The following is a 13,213-nucleotide window of genomic DNA, read 5'->3' as shown; positions in this document are numbered from 1 at the left end:
TGGGATTGAAAGAGGACAGCGCGGGCCGTGACCCGGTCCGTTTCTTCACTCAATGGATCCCGGAGGTCCTAGGCATAATCAACTTCACCAAGCCGCTGGAAATCGAACGCGCCCACAGAACATCAGTGCCGAAACCCCGGCCAGTTGAGCCCCCACGAGCCGTCCTGATCAGGTTCCTCCATTTCCAAGACAGAGAGAAGATACTGCAACTCGCAAGAGCCAAAGGGGACATCACCATCGATGGAAAGAGGGTCAGCCTTTTCCCAGATATGAGCGTGGATCTCGCCAGACGTCGCAAGCAGTTCAGACTTGCCGCCAAAGCACTGAAGGAGAAGAACATCACCGGCTACCTCATCCACCCTGCGCAGATCAAAGTTCAGTACATAGGCCGAAGCAGTCTCTTCAACACACCGGGAGAAGTGCACACTTTTCTCAAAGAACTGAGCAACGTCTGAGCCAGAACTGTCTCTCTGGGGGATAAAATGCAGTTTGTTTGTTTTCTCTTATCCGGACTGAACTGCTGGTATCTTCCAGTCACTATATTTGATTTGTACATTTTCAACTAACCGTATCTTTCCGGGGTGAGCTCTATTACATTTACATGAGAGTATATTTTGGTTTAGTCCATATCCACTGGGTGAAGCATTAAGTGGGCTTAGGCCCACTGCTTTCCCCCTCATTTATGTTAATCTTTCGAAAAGAGACTCAAGCAGCCCTTACCGTGGGCAGTAAATATTCAGCCATAAATATCTATTCACAACGTTTGTTTTCAACTTAGAGAGCTCGCAGGTTTTAGTTTACGCCAAGGTTTAGCTAGTAAGAGCAAGATGGAAAGCGAGCAGCAACGTATCTCTACAAGTGTATTCATGTTTGATTGTTGGGATTGTTGTTTTAGTCTGACAATCGGGGTGGGTGGGGTTTTTATAATTTTTTTCTTCCGTTTTGCTATGTTTATTGTTTCCTTCCTAAAGAGACACATAGGTCACTTTTGTGCTCAAACCAAAGTTGAAACATTTCCTAATTATCTGCATATGATAGATTTCCATTCAGTTACATATTTGAAACCCAACCTATGCTTAATCCACTAAAATGTCACATTCAACGTAAAAGGTCTTAACAGCCCGATTAAAAGGAAAAGAGTCTATACATACCTTAAGAAATTAAGGGCTGACATTGTGTTTTTACAAGAAACACATCTTATACAAGAAACACAACTGTTTCATAGAGTGTTAGATGTCGAGTATCTCCCCAGATTGCTTAGTGACCATTCTCCTCTGGTATTATCAATCTCCATTCCTACCAAGGTAAATGGAGCATATAGATGGAGACTAAATTCTACACTCCTAAAGCAACCTGAATTTTGTGCATTCATCAAAGAGTAGATCAATATTTTTACTTTGACAAACAAACCCTCCGCTCCTGAAAGTTTCATTCTTTGGGACAGATCATTTCCTATACTACAGGGCTGAAGAGAAAACACGGTGCGGAACTGAGTGCCCTTGAATCTGAAATCTCAGAGCTAGAGAAAACCTACCAAAGGAGGCCCGACTAAAGATCTATACAGGCTTTTGGTAAATAAAAAAACTCAAATATAATATTCTGAACACATATCAAGCTGAGCGGGCCATCACTAAATCAAAACAGCGTTATTACGAGCTTGGAGAGAAAGCTCACAAAGTATTGGCATGGCAACTGAAAGCAGAGGAAAGTAAGAGGACAATTAATTCCATAGAAACTCTTACTAATGAGATATCTTTTGACTCTACTGAAATTAATAATACTTTTAAGAAATACTATGAAGACCTCTACACTTCCCAATCAAGCGATGATCTATCAGAGATCAACTCCTTTCTCTCCTCTCTCAACCTCCCATGCCTGTCAGGGGAAGACAGCGAGCGCCTGAGTGAACACTTCTCAGTACCTGAATTGTTGGAGGCCATTAAATCCTTACCTTCTAATAAATCTCCTGGGGAGGATGGCTTCCCTCCATAGTTCTATAAAGAATTTAGGGAGCTGTTGGTCCCCTACCTTATGGAGGTACTTAAAAAAGCCAGAGAAGACAACTGCTTTCCAGAGTCCTTCTCTCAAGCAGTGATTACTGTAATCCACAAGAAAGGGAAAAACCAGCTAAAGTGCACCTCCTATAGACCAATCTCTCTCCTTAACACAGATTGTAAACTGGTCACCAATATGCTATCTAAGAGACTGGAGTGTCTTCCCCTGTTGGTCAACCCAGATCAGACTGACTTCATAATTAATAGATTGTCCTCCAATAATCTCAGAAGGTTCTTTTGATATAATTCACCTTGCTAACAAAAACAAAATACCTAGTGTCGCAGTCTCCCTCGACGCTGAAAAGCCTTTGATAGGGTTGAATGGCCATACCTCTTTCGCGTCTTGGAAAAGTTCGGTTTAGGTACCGTGTTTGTAAATTTGATAAAATCACTCTACAAATCTCCTAAAGCTAGGATTGCTACCAATGGGATTACTTCCTCCTCTTTCCCTATTTATAGGGGGAACAGACAAGGTTGCCCAATTAGCCCCCACCTCTTTGCCCTCGCCAATGAACCGTTGGCTGAGGCTATTAGAACGTGCCCTGACATACATGGCTTTGAGGTGGGCCCCCATACCCATAAATTATCACTCTTTGCGGACGACCTTATCTTATTTCTAACAAACCCAGAACACTCCCTCTCTCACTTGCAGATCCTACTACAGTGTTATAGTTCTGTCTCTGGATATAAGGTCAATTTTGATAAAAGCGAAATCTTACCGTTGTCTGTCTTTGACCATTATACCATCAAGCACAAGTTTCCTTTTAGATGGTCGCCTATGGGCTTCACATATTTGGGCATAATGGTGGATGGTAATCTGAACAACCTGAACAACCAGTTTATAATAGCAATAAGGCACCTCGTTAGTTTCTGATATATGGCCAATATACCACGACTAAGTGCTGTGTCCTAGCACTCCGCGTTGCGTCCTGCTTAAGAACAGCCCTTAGCCGTGGTATATTGGCCATATACCACAACCCCTCGGGGCTTATTGCTTCAGTATACTATATTATTTTTTCATATGGGTCAGTGCAGCATTATTGCTGTTAATAATCACACTGGTAAAAGTAGGGGACAAATCTCACCTGAATTTCCTCCCACTGGTATGGCTGTGGTAAAGAAGACCTTCTCTACTTTTGGACCTCCGTGTGGCTGGAAACAAACAACATTGACAGCATTGATGTCCACACAAATTCATCACCACTCAACCAAACTATCAAATCAATGTTAACCGGCATGTCAAACCGCCACTCTTACAGCTTGCTCTGGGTTCTGCTGGTTGTTGGCTGCGGTGTTAAGGATCCACTGCAGGTTCTGGTCAGACATGACAATGCTGGGCTGCAACAGGCTCTGGGTGTGGCTGTGGCTTGGGGTGAAAGTGGGGGCAGAGGCTGGGGGCACCAGGGCAGGGTTGGTGTTGCTGGCCAAAGGCACGGTGTGAGTGTGAGCCACGGCCGGCAGCGGCACAGTCTCTGTGGTGGCGACTACAGCGCCCAGAGCCGCGAGGGCTGGGCTTGGCACCACTACTGGCGCAGTAGAGGGCACTATTGGAGCAGTCTGGGCGGGCAGTGCCACATAGGGGGCAGGCACATCTGGCGCCTGCAGGGCAGTGGGTAAGGGTACGAAGGTGGCGTGGGGCTGGGTGGAGCTGACTGTGGTAATATTACTAATGGGGGCAGGAGGTGCTGGAACCTGGGAAGAGGGGGTTTGGCTTAGAGGAAGCTGGGAGGAAGCCTCCAGGACAGTGGTGGTGGTGGTGTGGGAGTGAGTGTGAGAGTGGGAGTGGGAACAGGAGGATGAGGAGGAGGGGACAAGGGAGAACGAGAAGGAGATGGGGGTGGAGCCATCGCCCATGGTGGACTGGCCAGTCTCCTGGCCAAAGGCTTCAACAAGGCTCTCTGAAAAAAAATACAAAGAGCAAAAGTTAGCATGAAAATGCACTGAAATCAACCCAAGTTACAGTTTATAGATTGTGATGGGTACTTGCCGTGAGGATGTGCATCGTCTTGACTAACACTGTTCTCCGGACTCTGGAACATGAGCTCGAAGATCCTCACGGGGGTAACACTGCTCAAGTCCAAGTTCTGAGACTAACACAGATGTAACCAAGCATTAACACGATAGTACATGTCTGTCTTACAATACATCTTTATTGATCCCTTATACAGAAACAAAATAAATATGGTTGTTTTTGCTGTCATAGTAACCCACCACAATATAAATTGTTCATACATGGACAAAAGCAGAAGGACCTATGTAGTCAAATAAGGGCTGATGAAATAAAGCGCACACACTCACATTGTGGATGTTTTCTCTGAGCTCCGAGTCAGTCGAGATGAGGCTCAAGTCACTGAGGCACAGTGAATGATTTGCATCCTGTAATTAGAGATGAATAGGCCCAAATTACATTTTCCACTGCCTAAAAACATTAACAGAACGAGACATGGGAGAAGCCAAAAAGCCTTCCTTTCTAGAGCAAAAGAGGTCTGAAGTCATAAAGATGCATAAGGATAGAATGTAATACATTAGATCATAAAAAAACAATCAAAACAGACTATACTGATAGCAGGCACAATGTTGAAGGAAAAAAAAAACCCTGACCATCTTGGATATAGGGGGCGCTATTTTAATTTTTGGATGAAAAACGTTCCCGTTTTAAACAAGATATTTTGTCACAAAAAGATGCTCGACTATGCATATAATTGACAGCTTTGGAAAGAAAACACTGACGTTTCCAAAACTGCAAAGATATTGTCTGTGAGTGCCACAGAACTGATGCTACAGGCGAAACCAAGCTGAAATTTCAAACAGGAAGGGCCCCAGATTTTGAAGGCGCTGTGTTCCAATGTCTCCTTATATGGCTGTGAATGGGCCACGAATGAGCTTACACTTTCTGTCGTTTCCCCAAGGTGTCTGCAGCATTGTGACGTATTTGTAGGCATATCATTGGAAGATTGACCATAAGACACTACATTTACCAGGTGGTCGCTTGGTGTCCTCCGTCGCAATTATTGCGTAATCTCCAGCTGCAGTACTTTTCCGTTTGCTACTGAGGAGAAACCCAACTGCCACGAATGATTTATCATCGAATAGATATGTGAAAAACACCTTGAGGATTGATTCTAAACAACATTTGCCATGTTTCTGTCGATATTATGGAGTTAATTTGGAAAAAAGTTTGGCGTTGTAATGACTGAATTTTTATTTTTTTTTCTTAGCCAAACGTGATGAACAAAACGGAGCGATTTCTCCTACACAAATAATCTTTTTGTAAAAATTGAACATTTGCTATCTAACTGAGAGTCTCCTCATTGAAAAATCCGAAGTTCTTCAAAGGTAAATGATTTTATTTGAATGCTTTTCTTGTTTTTGTGAAAATGTTGCCTGCTGAATGCTAGGCTTAATGCTATGCTAGCTATCAATACTCTTACACAAATGCTTGTGTAGCTATGGTTGAAAAGCATATTTTGAAAATCTGAGATGACAGTGTTGTTAACAAAAGGCTAAGCTTGTGAGTGAATATATTTGTTTCATTTCATTTGCGATTTTCATGAATAGTTAACGTTGCGTTATGGTAATGAGCTTGAGGCTATGATTACGCTCCCGGATACGGGATTGCTCGACGCTAGAGGTTAAAATGACTTCACAGGCTAATTAATCCATGTTAATAATATTAACAATACACTCTATTCAGCAACTTTTATCCAACAGTGAGTGCATACTTTTTTAAATTGGTGGCCACAAAGGAGTCAAACCCACGGCTATGACGTTGCTAGCGCCACGCTCTTAGCAAAATGAGACACTGTCTGAAATAGTTACTTTGATTTATGTATGGCTCACCTCAGACAAGGGGTGGGTGAGGGTGACACTGAAGGGCTGGCCCTTAGCCCCATGGCCCCTGACGTGACTCTTCAAACTGTACTGGCTGCTGAATGCTTTCTCACAGCCGTCGCTGGGACAGTTGAAAGGCTTCTCCCCTGAGGGAAGGATGGATGAAGGGGGAAGGGGGGGCGAGACAAGGGAGAATGAGAGGAAGGGAGAGGGTCACCTTCACTGTATGCCAAGGGAAATTCAATTTCCAATTGAAAAGTTGTGTCAAATCAAACACGATCACTTCCTAATATAAAATATCGGAAAAAGTTCAAATAAAATCAAATTTTATTGGTCACATACACGTGTTTATCAGATGTTATTGCGGGTGTAGTAAAATGCTTCTGTTTCTAGTTAAGTAATATCGAACAATTTCACAACATACACCCAATACACACAAATCTAAGTAAAGGAAGTAAGAATATATAAATATATGGACAAGCAATGTCAGAGCAGCATAGACTAAGATACAGCAGAATATAATAGTATATACAGTGGTGGTATTTACAGACCGCACCACCCTCTGGAGAGCCCTGATACAGCCCGACAGGATGCTCTCAATTGCGCATCTGTAAAACTTTGTCAGGGTTTTAGGTACCAAGCCAAATTTCTTTAGCCTCCTGAGATTGAAGAGGCGCTGTTGAGCCTTCTTCACCACACTGTCTGTGTGGGTGGACCATTTCAATTTGTCAATAATGTGTAGGCTGAGGAACTTGAAGCTTTCCACCTTCTCCACTGCAATCCCATCAATGTGGACGGGGGGGGGGGGGGGGGTGCTGCTTCCTCTGCTGTTTCCTGAAGTCCACGATCATCTCCTTTGTTTTGTTGACATTGAGTGAGAGGTTATTTTCCTGGCACCACACTCCCAGAGCCCACCTCCTCCATGTAGGCTGTCTCGTCATTGTTAATCAAGCCTACTACTGTTGTCGTCTGTAAACTTGATGATTGAATTGGAGGCATACTTGGTCACACAGTCATGGTTGAACAGGGACTACAGGAGGGGGCTGAGCACACACACTTGTGGGGCCCCAGTGTTGAGGATAAGCAAAGTGGAGGTGTTATTTCCTACCTTCACCACCTGGAGGCGGCCCATCAGGAAGTCCAGGACCCAGTTGCACAGGGTGGGGCTCAGACCCAGCGCCTCGAGCTTAATGATGAGCTTGGAGGGTACTATGGTGTTGAATGCTGAGCTATAGTCAATGAACAGCATTCTTACATAGGTATTCCTCTTCTCCAGATTGGATAGGGCAGTGTGATGGCAATTGCATCGTCTGTGGATCTATTGGGGTGATAAGTAAATTGAAGTGGGTCTCTAGGGTGACTGGTAAGGTAGAGGTGATATGACCCTTGACTAGTCTCTCAAAGTACTTTATGTTGACAGAAGTGAGTGCTACGGGGCGATAGTCATTTAGTTCAGTTACCTTTGCTTTCTTGGGTACAGGAAAAATTGTGGCCATCTTGAAGCATGTGGGGACAGCAGACAGGGATAGGGAGAGATTGAATATGTCCGTAAACACACCAGCCAGCTGGTCTGCGCATGCTCTGAGGACGCGGCTAGGGATGCCGTCTGGGCCAGCAGCTAGGGATGCCGTCTGGGCGGTTAACACGCTTAAATGTCTTACTCAGGTCGGCCACGGAGAAAGAAAGCCCACAGTCCTTGGTAGCGGGCCGCGGCGGTGGCACTGTGTCATCCTCAAAACGGGCGAAGAAGCCATTTAGCTTGTCCGGAAGCAAGACATCGGTGTCCACGACGTGTCTGGTTTTCCGTTTGTAGTCCGTGATTGTCTGTAGACCATGACACAGAAGCGAGGCAACCCTCTCTGTGGCACCATTATAACAATAAAATTGAGATATTAAGCGCTACTCGGTGTCTCTGAGGTGTGGAATATGGATGAATGATTGTTTTACTGTCATTCTGAAATTTGACTGAGAATTTATTTTCCAAACAGAAGTAGCCTAAGTAAAGCGTACCTGTGTGTGTCCGTACATGCGTCTTTAGGTGATGGCTGGCAGCAAACGCCTTGCCACAACCATCATGGTCACACCTAGTGGGAAGATCACACAAATTATCTGTCAATGTAAGCCAAACAGCAATAGAGAAAAACATGTGGAGATTAAGCTGATGAAGAATAAAAAATGAAGATTAGAAAAACTGGTGCATAGAAATTAGGAAAAATTGGTGCACCACAAAGCAGTGTCATGCCCCTCACTGTTCTTCCAATACAAAACCATATATCTAACTAATAAGTACAGATGAAATATATAATCCCCTCAATGTGCATTTTTCCCACTCACTTAGGCTACATTTGTTTATATGCATAGAAAACCTCAAACCAAGAAAAGGGCATCCAAACATTAGCAGATAATGTCCTATATCCAAGGCAGCGGTCTTCCTCCCCTTGTGAAACATAAACCATAGTGGTGCGTGGAGTCGGAGAACTCACCGGAATGGTTTCTCCCCAGTATGAGTGCGAATGTGCTTCCTCAGGTCACTGAGTGTGGTAAAGTACTTTGTGCATCCCTCCGATTCACAGTTGAACGTCTTCCCCGTGTGCAGTCTCTGGTGTGCTTTCAGTCTGCCGAGAGGAGATAATTACAAGTAATCAACCACGGGGAAGATTTAAAGGAGCTATGTGTAACGTTTGGGGGATAAATTCAATTTCCTTGTTTTTGAAGAATATGGCTTAGAGATGGTTTATTACTGCTTTCTAACCATGTAATAATCCCCCAAAAAGTTGTATGGGTGTGAAGTTGTGTACTATTCTCTGTTTTCAAACTCAGCAAACGAGAGCCAGTCGTGAAGTAGGAAGCAGTGGGCCAGACTGGATAGTTACAGTATAAGTTTTGATTTGAAGGGTTAAGCATTGTTTGAAAAATGATGCACTCCTTTCGGGGAATTTTATTCCTTTACTACAAATATATATAAATACATCATTGACATTTAAAATTGTAGGCCTAATTCCAAGTGGAAATGTAGCTCTTTTAACAAGAGCAAAAATATTTAGCATCTGAAAATGTTCTCACCATCTTGAATTAAATAAACATTAGTACACAGCAGATGTGCAAACACTTGTTAATGTGCAAACACTTGTTAATGTGCAAACACTTGTTAATGTGCAAACACTTGGGCCTAGAACATTAGGTGGCACTCCAAGAGAAAGACACCAAATTGGGAAAGAACCTAATCTTGCTTTAAAGTTTAAGGACACAATCCAGGGTCATGTTGATTAGGGCAAGTAATGGAAAACCAACTTTCGCTTTTCTTACTGGACAAGTCTAGGTAATCCTTCCCTGTTTCAGTCCGTTTTCTTCTGTTTGGTGCCTAATGAACAGGACCCTTGGCCTAGTAGACATGTAGTGCCAATGTTTTCCCTTATAGGAGGGGACAGGGCAGCATGGTTCTGAGAGCAAAGTAATGTGATTAGGGGGAAACAACACATTGGCTTGTCCGTGGTGTTAAATGGACCTTGACAGGGGAGTCGATGGTGGCATGCTTCCACCACCGCCAGTCTCTGTGGTCTTCGGTTCAATGTCACAACACTGGAGCCACTGGCTGACTAGCCTACTACTGGCGTGGCTGAGGGTCTCCTGTCATGCCTTCATTGAGTGCTAAACCAAAGAAGCTAAATGCAGCAGATACTACAAAACCAAGAACAAATTAGAAAACAAATTAGAAAACTAAAATTGGGAGACAAAGTCCTTACCAATTAGGCTAGAACACCCAATAATGAATAAAAGCACTTCAGTACTTGGGAGAAAAAAATAACAAAATACTAACATTATTAGATCACAATGAACTGACAAAACGATTGGGCCTACAGACAGACTGTGCTGTAGATAAGAAAAGCAAGCACATCCTCTTTTTTGATACATCCTTTTTTTATGCAATGTCAGACTGAATGAAAAAAACTAGGCCTAAGGCTGGCACAATTACCATATAACTGCATAACTGACGGTTATGGATGAAGACAGTCAAAAATAAAAAATAAATTAACTGTCATATCTGGGGGGGGGGGGGGGGGGGGGTTGTGGAACGAACAGCTGCCTGAAGATGGGAAAAGTTTTGCTTTTAGAACTGTTATAAACGTGACCTCAGTAAATTAGCTGACCAATAACAGGCTGACCACACCGTGTGCGAGCTTTGCAAAATAAATGTAGGGAACTGTTATTCAATTATTGCACCCACACTGCTCACGAGCGTCTGCGTTGCCAAGGGCTAAAATAGAAGTCCTTACAATTTGATGATGCAGATCGCGCTGCAAGTCCTGCCTCTCCCATCTCCTCATTGGTTTATAGAAGCAGGTACCCACATGCCACCTCCTCATTGGTTATACCCACGTGGGTGATTGAAAGACGAACTGTGTTGTCGGTGTAGTAATACTATGAAAGTTTAGATGCCAATCACCATATAAGTTCAAAGATGAAAAAGCCTGGAAGGAGGAGAGATGACTAGAAACTATTCGATTGACTGTTTTGTGTGTGGATTAATTGTCAGAGTAGAGGGCCTTGTGCATTTCAGGTAAAATAACCTAATGTTTTTATCCCAGGACAAATTAGCTAGCAACAGCAAGCTAGCTAAATATGAAAAATTAGCTAACTAGCTAAATTGCATAAATGTTAAATGCTTTTCGAACAGTCCCCAAATTAATGTCACTGGTTCAGAGTTTGTTTTGATATTTTAACCTGCGTGTCGTGATTGCGTTTGGTGTAGGTGGACAAAATAAATGTATCCACGATGGGTTTGGGTTCCGTGTAACAGTCAATCAAAAGTCCATGACTGTCACAGCCCTAGGCCTACACATTGTTTGCTAATCTACTATGGAAGAATACCTCTGAATGGATGAAGGCAGAGAATAAAATTAACACCCGTCACATGCAGGTAGATTTAGGTATTGGCGGGTAAGAATGTCTATTTCACCAACAACATTGGTGGGTGGTCAATTTGCACGGCTCTACAGTGAGTATTACATTCGCGAATAAAAAGTCAAAAGGTCAAGCATGATCACGTGCTGGTTAGAAAGATGCTGCAGTAGCGTTTTCAAATTATTTGTGCCGTTTTGTTTCATAACTACGAATCGCACAAAGAATTACCAATCCTATATCTCACCTCGCGTAGCAACACTGCCTTGCAGGGGAGCTGTGCGCACTGAGTGAAGTGCTGATAGATTCATTTTTGGAGGCGCTGCGCACACACGGTCAGCCCGCTCATTAGGCAGGATTAGGCGCCCGTTTGTGACGGCAGATTGACGAGAGCGGCATTTTCTGAGCCAAACTAGCCAAGATGCACCTCTAACAACAACACATAAAAACCTAACTTAATTCTCCCAAAAATAATGACAATTTCTCTCAACCAGTGGCATATTGGCTTTTTAGGGGAGCGCTGATGCCTCCCTTTGATAAGCAGTGCCCACTTTTTGGAGGCAGAGCTCAAAAATAAAACCACTGTCTATGCTTGGTTCAGATTTTGTACGGTCTAATCCATCCTTGATTTGGCCCAAACATAGATGTTAATAAATTACTTATTTTCAACTTTCAATCAGAACCAAACATTTGCCTGACTTCAACATACGGAAAATACATGTATTTTAAACATACGGAAAATACCCTTTCACCTTTCATTCAGAACCTAATTTGAATGTAACTTTAACGTCTGGAAAATACGCCATTTTGCTTACTGGGACTGGGGGGGTAAAAATGTGTCTAATTTAGTCTAAAGTCTACAAAGTTAGACTTTGTCCTCGTGTTTATTGGCCATTTACATTGTTTTGTTCACAAGCTGAGTTGTTTTTCAACGTTAGTCGAGTCTGCTGCCTCAACTGATACTGATGACAGACACACTTGACACTACTCAAGTAGCCCCATTACCACGGTAACCTCCCGGCCTTAAAGAGGCAGCCGAACATTTTGTCTCTGATATTTTGGATAAAGGAATGAAATTGAGCAATATACCACATTACTTCTAATACATTTCTTATTTAAGAAACAAGCATGGTCATCTGCTGTTTTGTGTTTTTCTTTTTTTAAATGGTAAAATCTGAGTGGCTGTGGATGGTGGACCCAAAAGTATATTTTAGGCCCGACGTGTAGGCTGGATGTCACTTGACATTTTTTATATTCTATTGATTTTATATGTAATTTATTACCTGTCATCTTTCATCTATTATCGATCCATCTTCAGTATAGGCCTACATATACAGGTAACTGCCAAAATAAAAGGAAACACTTGAGTAAATGAGGGATACAATGTATATTGAAAGCAAGTGCTTCCACACAGGTGTGGTTCCTGAGTTAATTAAGCAATTAACATCCCCATCATAGATGAAAATGCCCAGTTGCCCATTATTTTGGCTACCATGATTACAATAAGAGATCTCAGTAACTTTGAAAGAGGGGTCTCAAAAGAGCTTAAAGGGTGTGTGTGTGTGTGTGTGTGTGTGTGTGTGTGTGTCTCAGTCACACTTATGGGAGATTCTGGAGTGGCGCCTAAGTCAGCATTTTCCAACACCATCAACAAAACACCAAATGGTGGAATATCTTGTGGAAGAATGGTGTTGCATTCCTTCAAGAGAGTTCCAAACACTTGTAGAAACTATGCCAAGGTACATTGAAGCTGTTCTGGCTCGTGATGGCCCAACACCCTATTAAGACACTTTATGTTTGGTGTTTCCTTTATTTTGGCAGTTACCTGTAGATATACAGTCATCTGATTAGTCAGCATGTCTGGGAATATTTCGACATGCAGCTAGTAAGTTTTGTGTTAGTCAAACCTCACCTGTACAGGGTGTTGAAGGCCTTCTCGCAGCCCTGCACGTCGCACTCAAAGGGCTTCTCCTTGGTGTGAACGCGCACGTGGATCTTCAGGCTGTAGGAAGTGAGGAAGGCCTTGCCGCAGCCCAACTGGTTGCACACAAATGTGTACTCGCCCCGGTGGGTCTTCTGGTGCGTGCGCAGGTTGCCTGCCGTGCTGTAGGTCCGTGTGCATCCCTCAAACATGCACTGGTACCTCTTCACCTGAGTGACAGACAAGAAGATAATTACTTTCTTAATTCATCTTTCCATGATTCTTTGCGACATCTCTCCTCGCCTATCGAAAGACTTTGGATAAGGTCAGAGGGGAGGGACCTTGGACCTTCTCCAATATGGTTGAGAAGGAGGCGAGGCGATAGGATGAGAGCCAGAGTGAGAAACAAATGAGGTATGTTTGCACAGGTAACGATGATACGGAGCGTGTACAGTGCCTTGCGAAAGTATTCGGCCCCCTTGAACTTTGCGACCTTTTGCCACATTTC

The 13,213-nt window shown here is 43.3% G+C and overlaps 1 protein-coding gene across 1 annotated transcript in view; it reads right to left on the bottom strand.

The window, feature by feature from the left end:
- Window positions 1-13,213, bottom strand: part of LOC110489178 (metal regulatory transcription factor 1) — a 28,868-nt gene that overhangs the window by 6,601 nt on the left and 9,054 nt on the right. The window contains exons 3-10 of the mRNA XM_090198962.1: window positions 12,697-12,935; window positions 8,369-8,500; window positions 7,896-7,969; window positions 5,895-6,031; window positions 4,353-4,430; window positions 4,038-4,144; window positions 3,312-3,948; window positions 3,140-3,206 (exon numbers count right to left, since the gene is read on the bottom strand). Coding sequence (XP_090055088.1) covers window positions 3,140-3,206; window positions 3,312-3,948; window positions 4,038-4,144; window positions 4,353-4,430; window positions 5,895-6,031; window positions 7,896-7,969; window positions 8,369-8,500; window positions 12,697-12,935 — 1,471 coding nt within the window. The remainder of the gene's footprint in view (window positions 1-3,139; window positions 3,207-3,311; window positions 3,949-4,037; window positions 4,145-4,352; window positions 4,431-5,894; window positions 6,032-7,895; window positions 7,970-8,368; window positions 8,501-12,696; window positions 12,936-13,213) is intronic.

This window comes from Oncorhynchus mykiss, chromosome 2 (genome assembly GCF_057628025.1).
Source record: "Oncorhynchus mykiss isolate SJ-2025 chromosome 2, ASM5762802v1, whole genome shotgun sequence".
NCBI lineage: Eukaryota > Metazoa > Chordata > Actinopteri > Salmoniformes > Salmonidae > Oncorhynchus > Oncorhynchus mykiss.
Note: the sequence above shows the minus strand (reverse complement) of the source record. Positions and strands in the feature narration are given on the sequence as shown.